The 24,021-nt window shown below is 52.0% G+C and overlaps 8 protein-coding genes across 8 annotated transcripts; 1 reads left to right on the top strand and 7 right to left on the bottom strand.

Moving 5' to 3' along the window:
* Positions 1-664: 664 nt before the first annotated feature.
* BO72DRAFT_445458 (cyclin-dependent serine/threonine-protein kinase phoA) lies at positions 665-2,486 on the bottom strand. Its single transcript, XM_040944048.1, has 3 exons — positions 2,059-2,486; positions 1,964-1,987; positions 665-1,869 (listed from the first exon to the last, which is right to left on the bottom strand). Exons 1-3 carry the CDS (start codon positions 2,284-2,286, stop codon positions 952-954), a joined length of 1,170 nt encoding a protein of 389 aa, XP_040804450.1. The 5' UTR covers positions 2,287-2,486; the 3' UTR covers positions 665-951.
* Positions 2,487-2,651: 165 nt separating this feature from the next.
* BO72DRAFT_423219 (putative SIR2 family histone deacetylase) lies at positions 2,652-4,087 on the bottom strand. The gene has a single exon (XM_040942835.1). The coding sequence runs from the start codon at positions 3,939-3,941 to the stop codon at positions 2,799-2,801; it is 1,143 nt and encodes a 380-aa protein (XP_040804449.1). The 5' UTR covers positions 3,942-4,087; the 3' UTR covers positions 2,652-2,798.
* Positions 4,088-4,428: 341 nt separating this feature from the next.
* BO72DRAFT_423215 (PQ-loop repeat-containing protein) lies at positions 4,429-6,250 on the top strand. The gene is made up of 2 exons (XM_040942834.1): positions 4,429-4,605; positions 4,700-6,250. Exons 1-2 carry the CDS (start codon positions 4,550-4,552, stop codon positions 5,922-5,924), a joined length of 1,281 nt encoding a protein of 426 aa, XP_040804448.1. The 5' UTR covers positions 4,429-4,549; the 3' UTR covers positions 5,925-6,250.
* BO72DRAFT_398295 (co-chaperone SGT1) lies at positions 6,248-8,478 on the bottom strand. The gene is made up of 3 exons (XM_040942084.1): positions 8,383-8,478; positions 7,332-8,329; positions 6,248-7,263 (listed from the first exon to the last, which is right to left on the bottom strand). The coding sequence occupies exons 2-3, from the start codon at positions 8,166-8,168 to the stop codon at positions 6,688-6,690; spliced, it is 1,413 nt and encodes a 470-aa protein (XP_040804447.1). The 5' UTR covers positions 8,169-8,329; positions 8,383-8,478; the 3' UTR covers positions 6,248-6,687.
* A 146-nt stretch (positions 8,479-8,624) lies between these two features.
* Positions 8,625-11,273, bottom strand: BO72DRAFT_423210 (terpene cyclase/mutase family protein). The gene is made up of 4 exons (XM_040942833.1): positions 10,876-11,273; positions 10,345-10,808; positions 8,844-10,289; positions 8,625-8,788 (listed from the first exon to the last, which is right to left on the bottom strand). Exons 1-4 carry the CDS (start codon positions 11,080-11,082, stop codon positions 8,698-8,700), a joined length of 2,208 nt encoding a protein of 735 aa, XP_040804446.1. The 5' UTR covers positions 11,083-11,273; the 3' UTR covers positions 8,625-8,697.
* Positions 11,274-11,906: 633 nt separating this feature from the next.
* sfh5 (CRAL/TRIO domain protein) lies at positions 11,907-12,874 on the bottom strand (the record flags this gene model as incomplete). The annotated part of the gene is made up of 2 exons (XM_040940763.1): positions 11,907-12,372; positions 12,429-12,874. Coding segments are annotated over 2 exons (912 nt in total), but the record flags the coding sequence as incomplete, so codon positions are not given.
* A 1,684-nt stretch (positions 12,875-14,558) lies between these two features.
* Positions 14,559-15,685, bottom strand: BO72DRAFT_304991 (PP1-complex regulatory subunit GLC8). The gene is made up of 2 exons (XM_040940464.1): positions 15,518-15,685; positions 14,559-15,455 (listed from the first exon to the last, which is right to left on the bottom strand). Exons 1-2 carry the CDS (start codon positions 15,567-15,569, stop codon positions 14,731-14,733), a joined length of 777 nt encoding a protein of 258 aa, XP_040804444.1. The 5' UTR covers positions 15,570-15,685; the 3' UTR covers positions 14,559-14,730.
* A 1,376-nt stretch (positions 15,686-17,061) lies between these two features.
* On the bottom strand, positions 17,062-21,936 carry BO72DRAFT_305113 (uncharacterized protein). The gene is made up of 3 exons (XM_040940465.1): positions 20,534-21,936; positions 20,362-20,471; positions 17,062-20,286 (listed from the first exon to the last, which is right to left on the bottom strand). Exons 1-3 carry the CDS (start codon positions 21,773-21,775, stop codon positions 17,133-17,135), a joined length of 4,506 nt encoding a protein of 1,501 aa, XP_040804443.1. The 5' UTR covers positions 21,776-21,936; the 3' UTR covers positions 17,062-17,132.
* Between the last annotated feature and the right edge of the window lie 2,085 nt (positions 21,937-24,021).

Below are 24,021 nucleotides of genomic sequence, written 5' to 3'. Positions count from 1 at the left end.
TACAGCAGGAGGAAATGGTGGTAGGTGTTGATGTTCAAGGGCGAATGAACCTTGTTTCTAGAAAAAAAAAAGGGGGGGGATAGGGAATTAAATGATTGGTATTGGGCAATAGGCAATAACAACAGGTCAGCAGAGCAGGAACTTAGAGGATCATGATGCTCTTAGCACTTGCATAAAGAAACAGCTGGTGTAACAAGTTGGATTGGCGGCGGAGCCCTATCTGAGGATGCAATGTCGATCATCATTTTCGGGTTAGGAGTGAGCACTAGTCAGTCTGGAGTGGAAGCAAGGAAGAAAAACAATCTAGAATTCATACGAGTACATTCCGAATATGTGCTGTCACAACTACAGGTCTCACCCCCACTTGATTCTTCATCATCGGTCCAGAAAGCATGGTTGTCAATCCCAATGAAAATATAGAGTACGGAAAGAAAGATTGCTTACTGGGTCATAACCTCAGTAATCACTGATCAGAACATGCATGCCTCCTGAGCCCTTACTGTGGATATGCATGGCCGCCTGATTGGGACCGATGCCCTGCATCGCAAGCGACAGGGCTGACGCTATATGCTCATTCAGGCGCCTGGCACATTACAATCTAAGAAACCACGAGTACCTGTACGGGGTGGTAGCGGATGGAGCAGGCACGAAATGATAATCAAAGTGTAGATTGTGATTCCCTACTGGCGATATCATCTCGCATACGCTAATATAAGCTGGAAGAAAGACGGGAATCTGCGAGAACCAAGGACAAACAAGAGAACACCACATCGAGCCCTTCTTCAAGTATAACGCCACGCTCTCCGTTCTAGAACCAATTCAAGTGCTTCATCATGTCCTTCATCTCATGAAAAAAAGTCAATAAGGTGCAAAAGATACGATATAACCGCAGAGCACAAATCAGAACACGAGTTGCGATAATAGAAAGTGATAATTCTCGACTGCTGATGGCTAATAAGCTTGCTGGGGAGGAACCATCCCGCCATATGCCCCGGACATCTGTTGCTGTTGCTGTTGCTGCTGCTGTTGCTGCAGCTGCGCCTGCAACTGAGGGAGATCGTGGAACCAAGGATGCTGCAGGGCGTCGTGGGCACTGATGCGCATCTCGGGACGAAGCTGGAGCATCCGATTCAATAGATCCAGTCCCAGAGGATCGATCTGGGGGAGAATTAGGCCAAGATCTTGGGTTGCATACACGTGGAAATTCGACTTATACTCCGGCAGTTGAGAGATGCCGGGCCATGAGCGCTCCGAAGGTGTGCCCATAAGACGGAAAATCTTTTGGAGTTGATCTTCATTGGTAGTGCCAGGGAACAGGGGACGACCGGTGTAGAGTTCTGCCATGATACAGCCAGCCGACCAGATATCAATACTCGTGTTATAAGTTCTGCTGCCTAGCAAGACGTCTGGGGCACGGTACCACAGCGTCACAACCTCGTTGGAAAAAGTGTTGACGGGAATACCGAAGGCACGGGCCAGACCGAAGTCCCCGAGTTTCAACTGTCCTTTCTTGTTGATAAGAAGGTTCTGGGGTTTGAGATCACGATGCAGAACCCGGTTTTCATGGCAGAAAGCAATGCCCTTCAAGAGCTGATGCATGAATGACTTGATGGTTGCCTGGTCCAGTTGACCCCGATCGCCCCGGGTATCCATGTACTTCTTGAGATCCTTATCCATATATTCGAAGACAAGCATCAGCTTGTTCTCTGTGTGGATCACATCGTATAGCGAAACAATACTTTCATGTTTGAGCTCCTTCATCAAAGAGATTTCGCGAATCGCGGTCGATGGCGTTCCTTCTTCGGAGTCTAGATGGATCTCTTTTAGGGCAACCAGCTCACCAGTTTGGCGATTCCGTCCTTTGAAAACCTAGGATAACCATCGGATAAGTATTTAGATCGACTTATAGTGTGGGTCGTCACCACGCGCAGCAGCGAAGGCGGGAAAGGGGGAAATCACATACGGTAGCATAGGTACCCTCTCCAAGCTAGAATCGACCAAGCCAGAGTTAGTAAGGATATCGAGAGTGTATAAGGGGTCGAAGATTAAGGCTCTTACCTTCTCCAGCTGCTGGAAAGAGCTGGGCTGTTGCTTGTCCATTGCTGGCGACGCGGTGGTGAAGGTTTCCTGTGCGACCGATGGTTGGGGGTGAAATGATGGCGGTTTAGGCCGCTGCGAGTGAGTGAGAAATGACTTGGGCGAAACGAGGGTGGAGATGAGGTCCAGATAGGCGGTACGCTGCAAGGAAGGGTTGGAAGCAGGTCGTGAACTGTTGCGACTGTCCATGGAAATGATTGATGCTAGAAGGGCGGGCAACAACGGTTAAGTCAACCAACTGAGCCCCGCGCCTGGGTCGGAGATGGACAGGCGGAGAGAGAACCAGACAGCAGGAGGCAGCAGACTTAGCCCAGTACGTTCCAGGTTCCAGGTTACCGTACGGAGCACCTTCCCTTGACTTTGCCGCCCGGCTTGTCCTCCGCTACGGCCAGTCACCGGCAGGTACTGGACTTCGTGGGTAGGTAGGTGACTATAATTGTAGTATTTTCTAGATGCAGTTAATCCTCTAACAGAAACTGCTCCGTTTCTGTTCTTTTCTGTTCTTTTCTGTTCTATTTTTTTCTTTTTTTTGGAATTCAAAATTGAAGAAGAGAAAGAGCCATTTTGTGTCTATACTCCGAAGTATTGTACTACTGTACATGCTGGCGATTATCACCGTTCACAATGAAACTCTGTCCCCTTTCTCTCTCCCACACTCTCTTTCTATCGTCCTATGCACACGACACGACTTCTGATGGAATCTAATGAACCAGAATAGGGAGTTGGGTAGCCACCGGAGCTAGAATTGACTCCGAAGGTAGACTAAGGCGAATAAATCGCGAGATGGCTTCGCGATCTCCTCCAAAGAGAACCGCTTCATTCCGAACGCCTCCAATATTGATGATCCCGATAGGCATGCCTCTTTTATAGGCTCGTTCCACTAAGCGCCAGGCTGAATACGTTGCGAGACTGCTTCCCAAAACCAGTAGTCTTCCAGCGTCATCGATCGCTTCTTCTGCCGCCGCCTTTACGGCAGGATCGATGTTCTCGCCGAACATGATGACGCCGGGTTTCAAAATCCCGGCAGTGGATGTGGGAAGCCAGGCCCCGTCCGCTTCAACTTCCACCCTTGCTAATGTACCATCGTGCAAACGCGGCGGCTTCTCCAGGCAGGTCGGACAGGATGGGTATCGGAACGTCGAGTATGGCGCCTCCGGCAGATCGACGTCACCATCGGGATTGATTTTCAAACCCCTCCGCCGTTGCTCCTCCCGGTTATTGGTATCCAAGGCGCCAAGATCAGTCATCTTTGCCAGAAACTCGGCCCAAGCCGGGTTGAGACTTTCGAGCGATCTCTGGAAATCATCTCGAGGCACCTGGTTTCGGCAGTTGACGCAAACCACCGATCTTAAGTAGCCATGCAGCTCCAGGGTAGGCAGCTCGGGATGGGCGATGGAATGGAAGGAGTCCACGTTCTGGGTAATCACTGAACTGATATAGCCCTTGGCGCCGATGTCCCGGATGGCCAAATGCGTTGAATTGGGCTTCGACTTCAAAAGGCCCGGCCACCCGATGAAACTGCGAGCCCAGTATCGTTTGCGGGACTCGTGGCGTGTGACGAATTCGTGGTAGTAAACCGGTCTATATGCTTTGTTGGTTCGATAAGTGCCATTCTCCCCTCGATAGTCGGACAAACCCGATGCGACCGAGATACCTGCGCCCGTTAGGAGCACGGTCTGGGCATGTCTACCGACGTCCACGCCACGCAGGTAGGGGGAGGGCGATGCTGTCAGAAATGATCGGAGTGCATCAATGGCACCCGCAACTGTACGAGCAGACGAAGGAACAATGATAGGAGGAGGTAAGGGCCCGGTAAAGGGGATCCTAATCGAAGGTGCAGTCATTGAGAAGCCTCATATTGGGAAAATGGAAAATGGGGGATGAGGCGAGGCGGAGTGGGCAGCAGGTATAGTTAACTTGAGTTAGTTAATGAACGAATGTACAGTCCTTAGTAATAATCAATCATCGGATCCCGTCAATAATGTTGTCAGTATTCCGTAGTTAAGTCGACTTTGGTTAACTTTCCAACTCTTACTCAATCGGTAGTTGATTACTGTACAAGTACTGTAAGTAACTACAGCAATCTAGCCGCTGTCCGGAGTAGAGTACGCAGTGACCAGTCCGGGGGTCCAGACTAGTCGACTCGTACTATATTGAGCTGGTAAGGTACTTACCTGTACGGTAAGTATAGTACACCTAGTAGTACTGTACCAAGTCAACGAACTCAGAGGAAGATCCCTGATTTACCCCGGATTGAATCACGTGATTGTTATTTCCTTCTTCTCCTCCTCGGCAGAGTCTGCGGACGTCATTTCTGGCTCTTTATTGTCAGTTCAATTCCCACCATTCAAGCAGAGGTAATTGAGCGTCAATAGGGAGCAGATCTCTATCACTCTCTAGTCAAATCTACAGCAATACACCATAACGAAAACAACAAGAAAAAAAACCGGTCATGTTTCCCGCACAGACCGGCAACATCAATCTAGAAGCCCTGAGTGGAATATGTGGGTAGGTGGCCGCTCACCAAGCTCTACCAAGTTCCCATCGGATACGGTAGATCAATTCGTGTTTTCTCTTTCTTCTATACTGACGCAAAGACCAGATCGATCTCAATTGCCTGCTGGGTGGTCGTTTTTTCGCCTCAAATCATTGAGAATTTCCGCCGTGGATCCGCCGATGGCCTTTCACTGCTCTTCCTGATCGTCTGGCTTGCCGGTGATGTCTTCAACATCCTCGGCGCCGTGCTACAGGGTGTCCTGCCGACCATGATAATTCTCGCCGTCTACTACACCCTCGCCGACGTTGTCCTTCTCGCCCAATGCTTCTACTACCGGGGGTTCACCCTCCGAGACGAGGAGCCATCCCCGCGGCAGCGTGCCTCGGCAGCTTCCTCCATCCACGACGAGGAAGAAGCCGGCGATGAGGAGACGGAAGTGCCTTCCCCGGTGATGGCCCGCAAGCCGACGGAGCAGACCGCGCTCCTTGGCTCCCCCAAACGGCGCGGCGGCGGCCCGTCCTACCATGCCAGCAACACCACCAGCTCGGCATCCTCCGTAACCATCACCCCCTATCACCCGCAAGACCACCACCAACGACCGGCCCCGCTCACAAGTAGTCGTCGGCACTCATCCGCATCGTTCCTCCACCCCTCCATCGACGGCACCCATCTGTCCCCGGTCACGCCCTTCATCGAACCCGTCAAGGAACCTCGGCCCCCGCGCACGCTGACCACCCTGCAAACCACTCTCTTCCACGCCTCGGCCATCACCCTCGTCTGCGCCGCCGGCGTTCTAGGCTGGTACATCAGCCAACGCACCGCCCAGCCCTCCGGCGACGACGACCACCACCACCACGACACCTCTTCCGCCTCGGATGCGTCGCTCGAAATGGATCCCTTGGGCCAGGTCTTCGGTTACCTCTGCGCCGCGTTGTACCTCGGCTCGCGCCTCCCGCAGATCCTTCTCAACTACCGCCGCAAATCGACGGACGGCGTCTCCCTCCTGTTTTTCCTATTTGCATGTATCGGCAACCTGACCTACGTGCTGTCCATCCTGGCGTACTCGCCCGTCTGCGCCGCAGATACCAGCAGCTCGCGCGCGAGCTCTCCGCCCCAACCCTCCCATGATCCAAGACGGTGCTCCCCGGCCGAGCTCTCCACCAAATACGGTCAATACATCCTCGTCAACCTGTCCTGGTTGATCGGGAGCTTCGGCACATTGCTGCTGGATATGTGCATCTTCGTTCAATTCTTCTTGTACCAAGAAAACACGAGCGAGGAGGTCTCAACGGATGTCAGTGTAGACGAAGATGAGACCGTTCGCGGATGACGACGACGACGACGAAGCTGAAGCCGAAGCTGATGATATTGATGTTGATTATGATGATGATAATGAAAATATCTTATCGTTTTGGGGGAGTAGTCCTACTTTTTGACTACGGAGTTGGTGGTTTTGAAAGAAAAAGTTTCCTCTTCTTTAAAGAAAAATCTTGATTTCCCTGTGGAATTATTGGTATATTGTCTGGCATATCTTTGGTCAACTTGGTATCTGGTGTTCGCGAGTTCTGCCTAATGCGCCCCAGCCAGCGATCATCTTCATTCTCCACTGTATCTATATATACTTATACGGACCCAAGAGCTTAGAGCAGAGATAATAGACATTGTATCTTGTCTCTCAATTTGTCAAATGTAGATTAATGGCTTCAAACGAGGATTGGCAGTTACAACACCTTCTTGCCCGCCCGCAGCCAGTCTCACCTGGGAGCCGGAAAGCGAACATGACCAGATCCATCAGCCATCAGCTAACGTACATCCATCCCCTTAGGCTTCCTAATTCACGCAACACGTAAGGAAAAGCAAGATGCACCTTGAAAACACCCGCTGGTAATCAATATCCCAAAGGACAATTTTTTTCTTCAACGCAGAACCTCCCGCAAAACTCCATGATCACCGCCGAAAAGGAAAGTTTCCATCCAGACAAAAGAGATGCGCCTCCCGCCTCATAGACCAGACTCCAGGCTTTACACCCCCTTGTAGACTGGAGATTCGTAGCCTTGGGAGACGATGTCCCTCATCAAGTCAGAGAACTTGACTCAGTCACTCGGCGGGCTTACCTTCACCGGCCCTTGTCTGACCTCCTCCCAATTCGTACTCAACGATGTGCCTTGGCTTTCGATGTAACTCTTCATCATAGCGCGCCGGGTGTCCGGGTCAGCATTGGCGTACAGTTTCTTGAAGAACGAATCGACCGCGTCGCCGCCATCGGAGTCATTCCCTTCATCGTCACCGTCACCGTCACCCACAGACTTGTCGTCGGGTTGGGAATCCTTGGGGGCCTTGGCGGTGAGGGTGGAGGCGAGCTTGTCCCAGTCTTTGGCGCCATGGCGGGAGGAAGTCGGGTATGCTGGGCCAGATGCTGTGTTGGGGTTGCCAGCGGCCGTTGAGGAGGCGGCGGCAGCTGTCGCAGCCTGGCGACCCGCGAGCTTAATCGTCGACGGGGTGGATTCGAGGGCACTCCATTTCTGGCCGGGGGTCTGTTTGCGGAGGACGAGTTCGATCTTGGTGGACATGACGGTCGCCTTGGAGGTGGATGGGTCGATCGGAGCGAAGAGAGGGTCGAGGGTGAAATCGTATTGAGCACCGGAGGCGAGGGGAAACTGCAAAGAGGCCTGTTCGTGGGAGGTTAGGAGCGACAATCAACGTTATTACCCACAAGTTATGCAAGAAATGCACATACCGAGTCACTCTTGAGATCCACGTCCAATCGATCCTTGGGAACACCCTTGATATAGAGCGTCACGACCACCTGGTCTTGCGATTGGTACCACTCATGGCGGACCTTCGCAGCAGCAGTGGCCACCGCCGCATGAGCAGGAGCAGGAGCAGGAGCAGGCGTCTTCGCACCAGCACCAGCACCAGCACTCTCTTTCCCACCAGCAACAATCTCGTCTTGGCTGCTCACAGCTCTGCCCCCCTTCAGCGTCTCCAATTGCCCTCTTAACTCCCCCTCAGTAGGCACCTGGACCCCCTCGGGCACCTCGCCAACCGTCACCCCAACAACCTTTTCATCCGCACACCCCTCCTCGGCCAACTTTCCCAGCCGTCCCTTAACCTTGAGCAACCAGATCGGCAACTCCTGCTCGAACCCATTCTTCGAACCCGCGGGCTTGTTCGCCACCGACATCGCATTCATGAGCTTGTCCTCGACCCCCGTGCCCTTCCCGTCCGCAGCCTTCGCCTTGTCCGCAGGACCGTTCACCTTCTCGTCAACCAATCCGAACACAAACCCCGCATCCCCGAACCGTCCCAGCTGGAAAAGCGCCACCGCGCGTCGCATCTGCGCCGCGAGGATCAACTCCCGCTTGCCGCGTTCCCGGGCCAGGAGCACCGCGACCTCGGCATCCCGCAACGCCGCGAGCGAGTCGGCGGGTTTCAGCCGCGAGAAGGCGGTCGAGCGTTTGATATAGTAGGCCGGGGCACGTGGGGAGGCGAGAAGGGCGGTGGTGTAGTGGAGGAGGGCGCGGGGGTAGTCGGACTGGGTGCAGGCGGCGTCGCCTTGGGATGCGGCGTCCATTTTGCGTGTGTGTGTGTAGGGGCGTGTTTGTGTGTGTTTGTCTTGATTTTCGTCTTTAACTCCTTTCGGAGTGGGAAGTAGAATTCGGGGGAATCTGTAGACTGACGAGGTCGGGTTGAGGACTTGGTGTCTGGGTCGTTGGTGGGGCAGTCGGTTGAGCTCTGGGATTGTGTCAGCGCTAGCTAGCAAAGGCAGATCCACTAGAAGTACAAACACTGAAGAGCTTCGATACACATCTCTTGTAAGAGGAAGCGAGCGCAAAAAGGGTGATGAATAGGAAGAGAAGAGAAGTGAAGCGGGGAACAACAGCAAGGCAAGGGAAGGAAGTAGAAAGTTGGAGAAATCGACCTGCGGGGAAAGAAACAAAACACAGCCACGTGATCCATACTCGGAAGATTCGTACGAAGTTACCCTGCTTTTGAACCCAGTGTTTGAACATTACGAATGATTATTCTGATTACATAGTATGATGTAGGTTTTGGATGTACTGTACAGATAGACAGAGGAACACAGCCGATCTATCTCTATCTCACAACAAGGAATCATTGCCGAATTTGCGTGCATACAATCCCAAAGCCCGGATCGGCCAGTAGAGCTTGTAGTTCGGATAAGAGATCATACTGGCCCATTCACATTAGTAGGCAACCAATAGATTTCCGGGAGGGAACAACTTACCAAGATTGATTGAATACCCCTTCGATGGACTCCTGCAGCCACTCGCCGTTGGCTTGCTGTCGTGACATCAGCAGCTTCATCGCCCGCTCCAATGGTTCCTTGTGAGGATAGCCCGCCTCCATCAGGGCTAGACAGGCCCATGCCGTTTGTACCACCTGTGACGTCTCATGTTGCACATACACGTGTTTCTCACTGCTGAGATACGACTCACCCCAGCCACCGTCTTCTTTCTGCTTCGACAGCAGGAACTCGCAGCCGCGGCGGGAGTCCGCGCTGGTCTCGTACGTCTCACCGATGCTCGCCAGACTTTCCAACGCAAACATGGCCGCGTAGGTGAAACAAATCCCCCACGATCCATACCAACTGCCATCAGCCCGTTGCACCCGCTTGATATACTGGACTGCCCGCTCCTTGGCGGCTCGAATCTCATCCGCGCGGTAGTCAGGGAAGTACTTGCTGAAGAGTGAGAGTGCAGTCACGGAGGCCGTCGTACACTCCGGGTAGTCGTAGCCTATCATGATGCCACCGAAGACCTCCGCCGCGTTAAGCCACTCCAACTTAGTTGACCCGCGAGTGGTCTCGTATTCAGTGAATCCCCCGGATGGATTTTGCATAAGCAGCAAACAGTCCACACTATCTTTCAGTCGCTGCGTCGAGATCAACTTCGGGAAGTCGTGCATCTCTTGTAGCTGGATCGTAGCCCGCAGTCCCTCAGCAGTGCAGTCACTCACCGTGTAGCCCTGCGTCTTGGTGCTGAACGGCCACGCGCCCTTCCGATGCTGGCGATAACACTTCTCCTGATCCGGGATATTCTCGCGCATCTGGTGGTCTTCCACGAATTCCAGCGCCTTGGTCAACATTGGCCGCCACTTCGGGTCCGCCGCAAAACCAGCCACAACAACAGCCTGGATGATGAAGGTGGTATCCCAGACCTGCACTCCGTTGGTGCCGTTCATCAACATGCCCTCATCCTTCATCCACATGTAGTCATTCAAGCGCTCACGGTGCCGGCGTACCGAGTAGCTATCGGGGCCGTCATGTTCATAGCACGCGATCATGTTCATAGGGTTGCTGACCGGCCCCAAGCCAGCGTAATCCGTGTTCTCATCTTCCATCCGGATCAGTTCCCAAGTCCACTCTTCCGCGCGGCGGGTCACTGCGGAAACACGGAAATAGGGATTCCAGAAACTGACGAGAACCGAGTTCAGCGTGTTCAGTAGCCACGTCTTCGGGTAGTAATTGTCCGCTGCGTGGATTGAGTTGCGGTGGCCGGCAAAATCGATCGAATCATATGGTTGCGTATACAGCTCTTGCCGAAGCTGCTTGGTGAGAGGGTCCAACGGATGGGCGAATTTCTTAGACCACAGATAAGACATGGGCAGGAAGACCTGCCGAATGTGAATCCACCACCGCCAAGGGGCAAATGGCACCCAGTCCGGAAGCAACCTAAAGCCCAAGTCAGCATTCTCTACCTCACACCGATAACAGCAAGCCAACATACCAGATCTCTGGCGGAACAGGATTCACGCAATCCCACTCCATCACACCCAGCACACTGAGGAAGAACTTCGCCCAGTGAGGTCCATAGAGCGCGCCTCCAAATTTATGAAGCAGTCCGCGGGCCTTGACCATGCGGGGGTCGTCTTCATTGACCCCAACCAGCCGCAGCGCGACGTAGTTCATACACGTCCCGAAGACGGAGCTATGAGCTTCGATGTGAAGACCCCAGCCACCATCCTCCGGATGCTGCCGAGCAAAGAGGTATCTCTTGATCTCGGTCGCATATTCCGGGGGGATGGGAGTGTGCGTGACATAGTAGGTGATAATCAGGCCCGGTAGCAGGAACATAGGCCCACCGTACTCGCAGGCCCAATTGCCCGGCTCGAGCTGTAGCTTTGAGAAGAACTCCAGGCCGTTCTCTGCACATTGAAGCGGAGTCTTGGGCGTTGGAAGTTCGGGAAGACCCTAGAGCTCAGCCCGATTAGAGAAAATAGCTTAAGCCAACGAAGAGCACCAGAGAGGATAGATATACCGTGGGTAAACCCAGAAAGTACTTATCGGCCACCGTCTGCGGCCACTTCTCACACTCCTCATCCGATTCGAGATAGTGCCACGTTTGGCGACCGCGATCGTCCCGTAGTCGCCAGCGAGTGTAGTCCGTTTTGGTATCTCCATGGTCATCGGAAGTCAAATGGCCCTGGGCCGGTGTTCTCCACGGAGCGATATGTGTTCCCGACATGGCTGCTGCTATGGAAGAAGGGGGGGGAACGATACGAAGCGAGACAGGTCAATGGCACAACAATAATAGTCTAAAGGCTAGACACTAGACTGGCAGAGAGGCATTGACCAAAAGCAATTGAAGCTTCCCTGCGTTCTACGGGGGGTCTCGCAACCTGGCCTAAACGCTTTTCAAGATAAGTTAATTAGTAGTAGTTAGTTGTAGTTGAGGTAAGGTAAATCAAATCAACACACATTCTTGATCGACGGAGCTACCCGCTTAGTCACCCATCAGGGGGTGTGGTTGCCTAATCAAGACATGCCGGTAGTACGCACTTGAATCTGACATATCACATGTAACTAACTAACTAACTAGACAGGATAACAGGATAACAGGATAACAGATAGAAAGAACAATCACATAGCTCAGGTGTTATTATGAATCATCCCTAACGTTCCCAACGTCCCCAATATCCCTTGGCAAGAGACATCAGGTCCTGATTAAAGATTACTACTGATCTGGAGGACAACATCTCCAATCCAGGGCTCGCAAGCCCACATGGTTCTGAGGTATCAAGTATGCAAAAACAACCACAACCACAACAACACCACAAAATCAATTTACCAAGTCCTCCGGGTATCAATCCTGCCCTATCCTTCCATAACCATAAACTTCTCGATCACTTCAATTCATTTGGCCACCCCCACAGCGGACGTCTCCTGAGCCGTCACTGTAGGGTCCACCTTGACAGGCTCCGCGGTCGAGGACTCCTGTTTGGGCGCCTCAAATGGCACTTCTTCAGCCGGGGTTGCAATTTCCTTCGAGCCCTCGGCGTCCGGCGTCGGCTCGGGAGCCGCGGCGGGAACAGGAGCACTCTGTTCCAACTTGACGGTATAGCCACCTTCCTGCAAGGCGGGACCGGTGCCGCCGTAAGAGTGAGGAAACTGATCCTTCAGAGCAGGGAACTCCCGAGCCAGATTGGCGCCGTTGGAGATGGGGTGGAATTTGCGCGTAGTGTTCTTGCTGAGGAAAACCTTCATCGCGGCGAACATCCAGCCCATGATGGCAGGAACATTGACGAAGAACTTCTCGCGCAGCAGTTCGGGGTAGGCGGTGGCGAAGACCTCAATAGTCTTCTTGGTGGCTGCGCGAATGTTGGGATTCAAGCGGAGGAAGCTGACGTTCAAGTAGTCGTGGACCTGGAGCATCTGGTAGGGGTCCTCTCCCTCATAGTCAATCACGGTCGTAGCCTCGCCGAGCTTCATATCCTTGACTGCCAGCTCCATGAGTGCCACACGCCACCGGATGAACCTGAATTCAGGTTTAGCTTCGCATTGACAGCATATTCTCAAAGGGGGGTCACATACTCATCTGAGTCACCAAACGTAGCTTCCACATTTTTGACACTTCCATAAATATTCCACGTAACAATAACCTCCTGGCCGTTCGCCTCGGTGTATTTGGTCACATAGCCAAGACCACTGAACTTCTCAGCATTGTATTGACCTTCAGTCAGCGCGATGGGGTTCATCTCCTTGCGCCATTGCATAGCCTTGGTGAGCTGCTCCTCAGCCAGCTTGACATTGCCCTCGTTAGCGCGCAAGAATTTGATGAGTACGTTGACCGTGGGGATATCGTTGAAGTCCTTCAAGGTCACTCCCCACATCTCAGCATGGCCGGTCGCAGAGAGAATGGCAGGCAGGCGATCGAAGAATTCGGCGAGAGCGGGGGTTTTAACCAGATATTCCGGTTGAGCAGGCTGCTCCTCCTTGGCCTCCTCCTTAGGTTCTTCCTTGGGTTCTTCCTTGGGTTCTTCCTTGGGTTCTTCCTTTGGTTCTTCCTTGGGTTCTTCCTTGGGTTCTTCCTTAGGTTCTTCCTCTTTTACGCCATCCTTTGAAGGTCCTTCCTTCGCTACTTCCTCGTTCTTTGCCTCTAGAGCGGGAGCAGTCTCGGTAACGGGAGCTTCGGTGGTGGCGGGAATAGAAGGAGCAGCAGCGGTAGCGGCGGCGGGTATTTGAGCAGGTTCCGCGGCCATCTTCTCCTCGGTCGTCATCTCCGGCTGAGGTTCAGCGATAGTGTCGGTAGTAGCAGCAGCAGCAGCAGCAGCGGTAGCAGACTCAGCAGACGCAGGCTGAGGGGCCTCAGGAGTAGTGGTGGTAGCAGGCTGCGACTCAGGAACGACTGGAGTCGTCGTCTTCTCCTGGTGATCGGACATGGTGGACTGGGATGCTAAGGAGTGGTTCGCTAAGAAATGGAGGATTTCTGTCAGGTCGCAACGTGGTCGAGTGACTGACCACAGAAATGAATAGGTGATCAATGGAGAAGTCAAGGGATGAAGGAGGAATTCAGAGGAGATGGAAGCGAGGGAGAGACGGAACGAGGGAATGAGAGACGATGACGAGAAGAGCGAAAGCGGAGAGAGAGAGAGAGAGCGAGAGAGAATACTAGGTAGGCTCTAATTACAGGGATGGACAACAGAAACGATAACAACAATAACAACAACGGATTAACCATGTAGCAGCTAGGCCACTGGCCACACAAACTACGGAGTAAGTTACTATTTACTGTACCTCTAGTAGTACGAAACATTTGTTCAGAGATTATTCAACCTGAAACTGTCTAACTAACTAGTTCTTGGGTCTGGGGGTCTAGATTGTGGAGCTGCCATGGCTCCGCGCTGGACGATTGATAAATGATAACAGCCTCGGAGACCAACTCACTAAACCCCAACGGTCGCTGGCTAATTTTAACTCTGCTGCAAGGGTGTTTCAGAATGAGCCCAGGTTGAGATGAAGCTGAAAAAGAAGATGGAGCCTCCAGAAGGGGGAGGGGGGGAAAGCAATAACGGAAGGAAGAAAAGAAAAAATAGGCAGAGAGAGAAATGACAACTCATTTCGCAGCACGGCTATCAGTTCTGCTGCCCCTGACAGAATGCAGAAAGCCCGGCTTTTGAGAGAGAAAAGACTCGTAACTATGGCCTGACCATCTGATACATCAATCGGTGTTGCTGCTATTCTCGGCTCCGGGTCCGGATGGGATGCCCTACGGCTATTTTTATCCTCTCCCTACACCTTTTCATTCATGTACAATCCTTCCTGGTCACTCCCTGGTGCATCTGGATTCAACGAGGTAAATCACGAGTCCCCTTGCAGGAATCCTTCCCTGCTTTGACCACGGGAGAGATTCCACAGATAGACAGGCAAGAACAAGTTCAATCGGATTCATGCATGCGGTCAGTTAGCTATGTCCATTTCATCTATCAGACTAGCCAGCTCAATCCATCCTCAGGAGTAGAAATAACAAAGGGGGAATGGAAAGGGAAATAAGAAAAGTACAGTGAAGGATTTACAGTTCATAGAACACATATAGGCCCGTCTGGACCAGAAGCCAACGCTTGGGAATATACAGCTAGGAAATGAATGCAGCAGGTATTGAAGATGAAATGATCAGCACATCAGAGAAACCTCTGGTTGCTTGGGCTAATCAGATCTGGTGCCGTTAAGAAACTGCGTTGGAATCGGGGGCATGGGCGGTGGCGCCGCGGAAGATCCCTCCTCCGTTTCGTCCTCGTCCTCATCCATCTCATCCACCTCGGGATGGCTGCAAAAAAAATCGTCAGTTACTCACCCAATCTGGAAGGAGGTGTGTGAAAAAAAAAAAAAAGGGAACCTACGCCAGGAGTTCTTTGATGTTGCGCATCTCATAGTGCTTCTTCCGGTGCTGCTCAAACTGACGATGTTTCTCTGCGGCCTCTTGCGACGTGATTAGCCCATCGGGCCCAGACTGATATTCCCCGTTCGCCTCGCCCGCACCCATCACCACATGCTTGTTGCTTTGATGCGACTCGTTGCTCAGGCTCCGCTCGCGCACAATTCGGTCATCAGCCCCAGCGTGCGCATCCCCAGGAAATGAGTCTTCCGGCTCGCCCAACTCCAACTCAGGGATTTCATCCTCGGCCACTCCCTTCTTGGGTGCTTTCATGGTCTTGTCCAATTCATCTACCACCACTCCTTGCGCATCAATCAAGGTGTTCTCGGCCTCGAGCTCCTCCTCGTCCTCAGCAGGGTCGTAGTGGGGTGCAAACGGAGTTTTGGGCTCGTCGATCTTCATCTTGGCCGTCTTCTCCTGTTCGGTCAGGTACAAGTTGGCCTCGTCCCATTTCAAGCGCGGCGAGTTTTCTTCCGGTTGACCGTGGATGTGCGCCAATGATTGTCGCCGAGACGATGATCCCGGGCGCGTGTTCGAGGTAGAGCGACGGCGACCGGCATTTTGTAGAGTGTTTTGCAGCGTCAGCTCCTTAGTATCCACCCCGTCGGGGTCGTTCTGCGGAACGGTCAAGGTGTCATGAACTTGTGCGATCTGCGGAATCGAGCCACTAGAATTCTTGAGGATACCTGGTACCCAAGAAATTAGATCGAAACGTTCCTAGTCATGGCCAATAAACAGGATCACGTACCCTTCGGCCTCTTCTGGGAGTCCTCCATCATGTGGTGCGAAATAGTGGTCATTATAGTCGGAGAAGGAAAAGTATATTGCTTCGAGAAAGGTAGTGTAAACGGATCTCTGACTGAATTGAGAAATTTGAGCAGCGAGGCAGTTGACGAAGGAGTCCAGCTATATTAAGGACGATCGAAGGAAGGCAGAAGACTAGACAAAAGGGAGAGAATCAAGATGGGAAGATGTATCTTTGAGGTTAAATCTGACAGAGATCAGACGAGTCAGCTGCTATTGAAATTCACAAATGCAAGGCCAGCAACTGAGGCTGAGCTGAGCTGACCAAAAACCTCAGCCTCCGATCGAGCGGTGACAAAAGTCTCACGTACAACTAAATGTACAGTACGGGCTGTACTGTACAGAAACTGTTCAGAAGCTGATTCCCAAGCTTCTTTCGTGTCAAAAAGGAACCACGGCGCGATAAGTGGAATTGTAGGGAAGGAAGACTGCGAATTACAGGCAAGCAGATAAGGCAGAGGGAGGTGGGAGAGAGATGGGGAGGGGAGAGGGAGGGGGAGGGGAAAAAGATGGAAATGTACGGAGTAGAAGTCGAAGAGAGAGAGAGAGAGAGAAAGTGGCACGTGGGGCTGGCTGGCTAAACTGCCTCCTCCGACGATGACGTCGGGAGCGACACACACACAACACTACCTAACAACCACTTTTGCTACCTGAGCACCTGAGGGGGCGACTACTTCCAAGTAACTGGCTAGTCACCCTGCCTATCTTTGTCTTTGATGGCTAGTAGCTACTCACTAAGGTGTTCCTAGTCCTACTCACTGCCAGCTTTGCCAAATCAAGAGCTATCCTTGTCATCTTCGTCAATCCTGGAAAGGGCCCGAGCCTTGAATTCGTCATAGGTATGGCAGATCTATATAACTCATCAGTTTGAAGACCTATGCAGGTATTGGCAGGAATATACGCAGAGAATGAAAGTATTGATACGTAGATTACTTCGAGATCTCGTCTTCTGTCATCACCTGACGCTGATGCGGCCACTCCTGTTCAACACTATAACTCTACATTTGGTGCTTGCACAGCTCATCCCTCCTAGAGCACACCTCGAAAGAAAGAAAAGAAGGGAATTAACAAGAATAATAGAAACGAGAGTGTATCAGGAAGCAAGTAATTTAAATAACACAAAAATAGCAGAGAGCCGCCCTAGGGGGAAAAAAGAAGGAGAAAAAACAATGGGTAAATGTATAGGGGAATCTCATGACCTTGCCATGCTCCCCAGGAGAGGAGCCACAAACCAGAAATCAAAACATCACGCGCCACAGGCACCTAGACCCATTCACCCCAGAACAAAGGATATCAAGAAAGCCGCACATCTACATGCACAGGGATCAGTCGCGTTACGCGAACCGAGGTGTCTTCGGTCGAAAGCAATAAGTCATCAATGGTATCAAGTCATAAGATGTGAACGGAAAGTAAAATGATTTTAAAAGAAAATCAGAAGAAAGAACCAGGGCAATCCGAGCAGAGAAGAGACTATAAGTGGAGCAAGCAGGAGAACCTAAATATGACTCAAAGCACAGGCGCAGAAGTGTTGAAAGAATTGTTGAAGAGGAGAGAAACATCTATGCGATGGACTCGAACTCCTCGCGCTCACGAAGTCGATTCCGTGCAAGCTCATCTCCGCCGGTGGCCGACAGCTGCATCCAGTGCAGGGCTAGACACATGCTCTGAGGGTCGGATTTCGAGTCCTTGTCGCGGCGATACATCATCTCCGCCTTAAAGGTGTCACGGAGCAAAGTGAGCGGGAGTGTCACCCGCGGCAGGAGCTCGGGATGGGTGAGGTAGAGGATCGCCAGCTCCCGCTGGGCAATTGGATTGCCCTCCTTGGCTGTAATGATCCACATGCCAGCAGCATCTTCAATGGCATGTCCAGCTCGGGAATGGGGTTCGTTTCCAGCAGGATGGCGCCGGCTGAGCTCTTGAGATACGATATTGTCGGCAATCTCAACCATGCTGTTGCATACTTCATCCTTGAGGCTCAATGCTGCTAGACCAAATTGCAAGAAGGCGGTCCCACAATCGGTCTGGTTCAGCGTCTCGCTCGGAACAAAGGCCGAGATGAACTGAAGATCTCGGAAAAGAGTCTTGGGCTTCACCTCAAGTAGCAAGCTTCGCAGTGCGTCGACTATTTGGTGCTCACTGGGGGCGCTGTAGTCTGAAGGGCGGCAGTCAAAGAGGACAGACTCAGCGACGGCGGAATTAGGCGTATCAAGAGCGGCTTTGTCATGCACACGCTTCGCCTGGGACTCTGAAAAGCTGTGTCGAGCACTTCTCTTTCCCTGCATTCCGGCGCTGCGTCCTCGCTGGCATTTGAGATCTTGGGAGGCAGTAAATGAACCCAGCTCCTCGTTGGTTGTATTGAGGGAAGCGACCACCAATGCTCGTAGATCGCGCAGTGCCTTGAGTTTGACGAAGGGGTTGCCATGTCGGGAAAAGACCTCGATCAGACGATGGAAGATGGCGCTGTACGAGAATTGCGGTACATCTTTTCCAAACTCAGTGTTATTCTTGCAGGGAGAATTCAAAGGGGGTTCAGGGTCCCCGAGCAGTAGGCGGTCTGACGATCCAAGGGATTGGCTTCGCGTACGATTAGATGGTGCACGGTGCAACACATCGCGGACAAGCCGCTCATCACATTCGGTGTAGAATCTTTGAATACGAGCGCGCTTCTTCATCTGCACCTGGATGCGTTGCTGGTTCAGTGCATTAGTGAACCAAGCATCAGTTTCACTGCCACAACTCCAGACGGGAGAACCCAAATCGCTGAGAAGCAAGCTCGTGAGAGTCTGTTTGAGATCATCTATGAAAGCCGCTTTTCCATGCGTCTTGCGGTCATCTCGGCGTGGGTGTTGTGCACTATTATCACTGAACATCGATGGAGGTCGAGAAAAAATACTAGACGAGCTAGGAGCATACTGCGCTGATTGATATGGCGTCGACCAGAAGGTGCTGTATGAGTCGCCCGTGGTGGTCGATGCCGCTCTTCCTGGCGATCCCCCAATGGAGGAGGTATCTGCAAGTGAGGGATCTCGAGGACCTCTCCGCTTGTCGGACAGCAGACTCTGATTGGAAGCTTTGTGGTTCAAGGACGACGCATCGGACGAATACCGCGAGATAGAGTCAGCTGGACGGAACTGATTGCCATATCCCTGCGAGGGGTTTGTGGACTCCCCGCTAGGGGCGTTGAACGGGCGAATTGAAGATAGACCGAGGAAGTTTCGATGGGACGATCCTTCGTACATCGCTCGTTCCTTGTGGTAGAGCTCACTGGCCCACAACACGGGGGTCTCTACCATGCTCTCCCCGACAAGCCGATTGATACTGGCTTGGACTTCATAACAGAATCTGTGGATGCGCTCTTCGCCTTTGCAGAAGTTGTCTATATTGTTATGAGATAGCCATTTGCGGATCAAATCCACCTGCTCATCTGAGAGCTTGTTAGGGCCACCTTGACTGCTCGGCGCTTTCATGATGTTCATGACCTGCAGCTCCGGCTTTTGGAGAAACGAGCTGCCAAATGATCTCGCGTTACCACGAGAACGGCCCTCATATGGCGTTTGCTTATGCGGACGAGCGGAATAGATCATCGTCTTGAGAGCCAAAGCAACGTTTTTGGCATCTTCATACCTCATCGAATTTTTCACATCCGTCATGTACCACATCTTGTTGCGAAGACCAGCCACGGTGGCCATCATATCCTTGACCAGTTTCTGCAATCGCCGAGTCTGTCTGTGGAGTGCAGTAAACTCGGTTTCACAACGCTCGATCACGGCCCGTGACATCTGGAGGGAGCGGGCGCAGGAAGTGTGCATTGGCTCAAGGATCCATGTGTCATCTGCAAGTCTGGTAGAAGAACTTGCGACGCTGCGAAGAAGCTGGCGGCCCGCATTCCACCAATAATGGGCACCAATGAAGTCGGATTCGTGGTGGCAGTGCTGCATCGCTTTGTTGAAGCGTTGCTTGAGCGATGCGCTATCTGCCATAGAAAGACTTTTGAGATGCCGCAAGTCGACATCAGCACCGTCGTTGGAAGGTCTTTCCTGAATCAACTTCACAATGGCCGTCTGTAGAGCTTCAAGGTTGTCCTCCGACTCTAGGGCGGCGGATTGAGCATCTTCAGCAAAGGTACTGTCCAAGAGTGAAGTCTGGCAGTCGTCAGCGAATAGTCCCCATGCCAATCTACCCTGCTTGGAGATTGAAAAAACAGCCCATTCTTCCGCGGCCGGAGGTTCCAGAATAGCCCGACCATCGGGCCCACACATTTCTGACAGCTCATACCGAATCCTGTCGGCATTGCGGTTAATGCTTTCCTCGGCATTCGAGAGAAAATTGATGGCGGAGGCAAGCAGACCCTGGCCCTGGGTCGCATGCCTGGGAAAGAGTTCAACGACAGGTTTGAAAAACCCGGGCTCCGCCACAGCAGTTATCGGTCTTTCTGAGAAGATAGAGGGAACACTTGGAGAGGCAGAGACCCCGGAAGACGACATTGGAGAGCCGCTCATTAAGGCGGATGACCTAGGGTAAAGCGTATTGAGTAATGTAAGAATATCTGCACCAGAAAGCATTATAGACCCGGCAGGTGATTGCTGCCCACTCGAGTACTTGCGAGTCGATTGTGCTGGGTCGGAGTCCTTGCCCACTAATTCAGGTTGAAAGCGGCTGAGCATGCTTTCCACCCGACGCCTTACAGTCAGGCGGACCATCGAATAGTGGTGCCTGTTGAACAAAGACTGGTTAGATATGATTATCAAAAGGCTTAAAGTTCGACTACCGTAAAGGCTGGATACTAACATTGAGCGTAGTATGGCGTAGACTTGTGAATACGCACGAAGGCCCACCTGCCCGAGAAGTTTCTCGCGAGCATCATTACGCACATGAAAGTCAAGGAGAAGACCATGCGCCTGGACACCAGTCAGCGAGGGGTCGGGGTTCTGTCTCATGCTTGCTCGGGGTGTCTTCATACCTCTGGAAAAGTGAGTGCGCCGTATAAGAATTTGGCGAAGAACCATTGAACGAATAACAATTCGAGAAACCGGTTACGGTCATCCCGATGCTCTAGTTTCTGTAATGTAGCACAGCTTAGTTGCATCACGGCTTGTGGAAACCCTCCATCTGGGTCATCCAGGAGTTTGAACAACGCATCTACTGCAGAAGCAAAAAACTCCTCGGCCACATCTGTTCGTAAAGGATCAGGCGGTTCCACATCCACATCCAAGCCTGGCGGGGGTTCTACATGCTCCAGAAGGAAAGCGCCGGCTTGTAGCATATCCATGAGATAGAGTTCGAACTTCGGCTTCGCTTTCCACTCACTTCCCGTGGCCCAGGCAGTCAAGATGTAGGGAATAAGAGCACCATGCCTATGCCCGTCCTGGGTCAGAAGCTTCGCACAGACGGAAGACCAGACATCTAAACGTAATCGTGCTTCCGCGGCATCGGTATCCAGAGGGGTTGCAAAAACATTGAAGAGCAATATTGAGAGGGCATCTTTGCGTTCAAATGCCAGAGTACGGTCCTTGTACGGAAGGGAAGCGGCCGAGCTGCGCTTCATCCCATGGGACCGGGACCGGGATGCTGCCGAGGACGATAGATCACTGCCAGATTCCCAAGGGGCACCAGTGGACGAGACAAGGGCTGCCCGTTGGGTCGGAGTCAATACCCGCAGTTTTTCAAACACAAATTGTGGATCGGTGCGGACCAGATGTAGAATGTCAAGCAAATCAGTCCTGGATTGGGGGCTCAGCTGAAGGAAAAAGTCCGGAGGACGGTCGACAATCGACGACCGAGTATGCGGCCATCCGTCCAGCGGATCCTGCCGCTGGAAATGGCGCTGAAATGTCGCATTGCACGACTCCTGAAGATCAACGAGAGTTTGATAAATAGTAATGAAATTTCCCTTGTCGTCGTGGCGGAGCCGGTCGACCAATGCCCTTTGGGCAGCAGCTCCGACACGGATCAAGCGAGCGGAAACACCCACAGCGACTTTAGTGGCATGTAAGTGGCCTTCCAGTCGCTTTCGACTGGCTTGTTTGTGCTGATTCTGACGGTATTGGCTGGCCAGGTCCTCAAAGGTAATCTTGGAATGTTCCACGGCTTGAGTAGAGCGCTGGGTGTCCTGAGGTCCATCCACGGTGCAATTGGCCGGGGCAAGGTGTTGCGAGCTTGAGCAGCTCAAATTGCCAGACTCACCTACGATACAATGCGTCATCGAGTCTGAAGAAGCCAGCAAGGGGGGCGTAATTGCAGTCACAGCGGGAGTGGAAGGTTGAGGCGCAGCCTCACATGGCGAGGTGGCTTGAATGGACGAAGGAATCAAGCCTGGGGCACGAAGGGCAAGGAAGAGTTGTCAGCCAATGATCAAAAACACTGGTAAGTAGTCTTATGGTTTCAAAGGCAGATTGATTGCATTAACCTGAGCGACTCGAGCGACATGATAAGGCGAAGGGGGACGAATTTGTGGGAAATTTCACAGAAGGGGCGGACGGAAAAAAAGCAACCTGCGGACTTACAGGTCACATAAGCCGGGGTTGATGGACGACCATCGACTTGGGCATCGGACATTGTGGTGTTGCCATGGGCAAGTTCCCGGCCAAATAGCCACGAGGAAGACGGTCGAGGTCGCAAGGCGCCTTTGGCGTGGATATCTTCTTTCCTATCGCATGATTTCCCTAGAGTTGTGGTGGATGGCGGACGGTGGTCCTCACGGGTTAAGTGTGGAAGCTGTAGCTGCTGAATGGTGGACACGATGGCGCGCTCCAGATTGAGCTGGAAAAGATCGGAAAGAAAGAGGGAAGAAGATGGAAGGAGAGTGATGGAGGAGGGAATTGAAGAGATCGTTGGTTCAGGGTAGCAATATGATGTAGGTATGGGATCTCAACCGAATGTAAGAACCAGTGGATGTGCGCAAGGCGGTAGGTCAATGATTATAGTTGGAAGATAGTAAGATCAAGATGGCCGTGCTCGTTCAATCAGTCAAGAAACAATTGACCGAGTTCAGGTAATTAGTGTATCGAAGACTAATTAACCAGCGGGTAAGGTAGAGTATATTCCAATAATGACGGAGGATTCTACTGTGTCGGATCCACAAATTTTCGATCGAGGAATGCGGAAGCAGAGTCCAGGTAAGAGAAGCGCAATTATATCTATCGAATGGCGCAAAGTCGCAGTGTAAGAGGCTGTTCTTAGTATTGACTGAAAGGGTGAAGTGGCGATGGACAGGATAATAAACCCCGACGTGATCCGGACGATAAACGAAAGGAGCGGGAGAGGAGAGGGACAATTGGCCGACCGGGCTGTGGGCGGGAAAATGAGGTATGACTTGCAGCGAAGGCCAGCCGTAGACAGAAGGGGGAAGAGGAGGAAGAAAAAGAAGAAGAAGAGGGAAAGAAGGCAGAGAGAGGAAGGAAAAGCAAAAGAAGTGGAATAAGTGGAAGAAGCAGAGACAACAACGACAACAACAATAACAGCGGCGGCGGCAGCAGCAGCAGCAAAGTTTAGTGGGTTAGTGGATGCCAGCAAATCGAGCAAACCCAGATTAGTTTAGACTACTACCGTAGTTAGGTGTAGGTACGGTAGAAGATAATAGTCACACAGTCGCAGCTGATGATGATGAAGAAGGAGAAGAAGAGGAGATTAACAACTTGTTAACTAACTACTCCGTAATGAATAATATTGATCATGTGTGGGGGATATTCTCAACCACAGACGGGGGACTAACCACGGAGTACGTCAAGCTAACTTCTGGCAGACTAGCAAATAATAACTACAGGAGTACTCCTCCTCGATGACTATAATATCCATCCAACAGTAAATCCTTCTCCTTCCTTCCTTCCTCTCTGTCTTGCTTCGTCCAATTTTTTTTGTCCCTTCGAGGTACGGGCAGCACTATACATCACACAGAGAATAGCCAAAGACGGCGGTGATGACTCGAATCGGACACATGCAGCAGCAACCTAGAGAGGAGGGGAGGGGGCAGGAGAATAGAGAATAACTAACTAATCATGATCTCTCCAGCTAACTTACTTGCTGATGATGATGCAGACAAATAAAAAGTGCAAAGACAATAATGAATTTAGGAAAATGAAAAAAATCAGAAATAAAGAACATTAATAACGCCCGGTGGGAGTCCAGACACGGTACCTTGCCGGGGGTCCAGGCGGGCAAGCGGTACCTCCCGGGTACCTGTCCCAGACTATTCTACTCAGTAAGTTATACTCTATTCTGCTCTACTCCGCGTACAGTACTCTACTTCCTTCGCAGCAGTCTTATCAGCCACTTCGTAGAATAACTACACGCATATCTCAGCGTCATCTCACCCTCCCTAAGTGAAGGGTTGGATGTGGTCGGTCTTGCAGGTAATTGTCCGTCTGATCCATGCCCCCCTCGCTAGTCCGCTAGCCCTCGAGGGGGGTTTGATACAGGTTTGATACAACAATGATTAAACCAGAAACGATT

Source organism: Aspergillus fijiensis (genome assembly GCF_003184825.1).
Source record: "Aspergillus fijiensis CBS 313.89 unplaced genomic scaffold BO72scaffold_9, whole genome shotgun sequence".
Classification (NCBI taxonomy): Eukaryota; Fungi; Ascomycota; class Eurotiomycetes; order Eurotiales; family Aspergillaceae; genus Aspergillus; species Aspergillus fijiensis.
This window is presented reverse-complemented; position numbering and strand designations above follow the sequence as displayed.

Coding starts and splice junctions, on each gene's coding strand:
- BO72DRAFT_445458 (XM_040944048.1), bottom strand. CDS start 2,286: ATGGACAGTCGCAACAGTTCACGACCTGCTTCCAACCCTTCCTTGCAG. Junction 1,988..2,058: donor CTTTCCAGCAGCTGGAGAAG/GTAAGAGCCTTA, acceptor GGTCGATTCTAG/CTTGGAGAGGGTACCTATGC. Junction 1,870..1,963: donor GAGAGGGTACCTATGCTACC/GTATGTGATTTC, acceptor TGGTTATCCTAG/GTTTTCAAAGGACGGAATCG.
- BO72DRAFT_423219 (XM_040942835.1), bottom strand. CDS start 3,941: ATGACTGCACCTTCGATTAGGATCCCCTTTACCGGGCCCTTACCTCCT.
- BO72DRAFT_423215 (XM_040942834.1), top strand. CDS start 4,550: ATGTTTCCCGCACAGACCGGCAACATCAATCTAGAAGCCCTGAGTGGA. Junction 4,606..4,699: donor GCCCTGAGTGGAATATGTGG/GTAGGTGGCCGC, acceptor CGCAAAGACCAG/ATCGATCTCAATTGCCTGCT.
- BO72DRAFT_398295 (XM_040942084.1), bottom strand. CDS start 8,168: ATGGACGCCGCATCCCAAGGCGACGCCGCCTGCACCCAGTCCGACTAC. Junction 7,264..7,331: donor TGGATCTCAAGAGTGACTCG/GTATGTGCATTT, acceptor TCCCACGAACAG/GCCTCTTTGCAGTTTCCCCT.
- BO72DRAFT_423210 (XM_040942833.1), bottom strand. CDS start 11,082: ATGTCGGGAACACATATCGCTCCGTGGAGAACACCGGCCCAGGGCCAT. Junction 10,809..10,875: donor ACTTTCTGGGTTTACCCACG/GTATATCTATCC, acceptor GCTGAGCTCTAG/GGTCTTCCCGAACTTCCAAC. Junction 10,290..10,344: donor CCTGTTCCGCCAGAGATCTG/GTATGTTGGCTT, acceptor CTTGGGCTTTAG/GTTGCTTCCGGACTGGGTGC.
- BO72DRAFT_304991 (XM_040940464.1), bottom strand. CDS start 15,569: ATGACCACTATTTCGCACCACATGATGGAGGACTCCCAGAAGAGGCCG. Junction 15,456..15,517: donor CTCCCAGAAGAGGCCGAAGG/GTACGTGATCCT, acceptor CTTGGGTACCAG/GTATCCTCAAGAATTCTAGT.
- BO72DRAFT_305113 (XM_040940465.1), bottom strand. CDS start 21,775: ATGACGCATTGTATCGTAGGTGAGTCTGGCAATTTGAGCTGCTCAAGC. Junction 20,472..20,533: donor GCGCACTCACTTTTCCAGAG/GTATGAAGACAC, acceptor ACTGGTGTCCAG/GCGCATGGTCTTCTCCTTGA. Junction 20,287..20,361: donor TACGCCATACTACGCTCAAT/GTTAGTATCCAG, acceptor TTTGTTCAACAG/GCACCACTATTCGATGGTCC.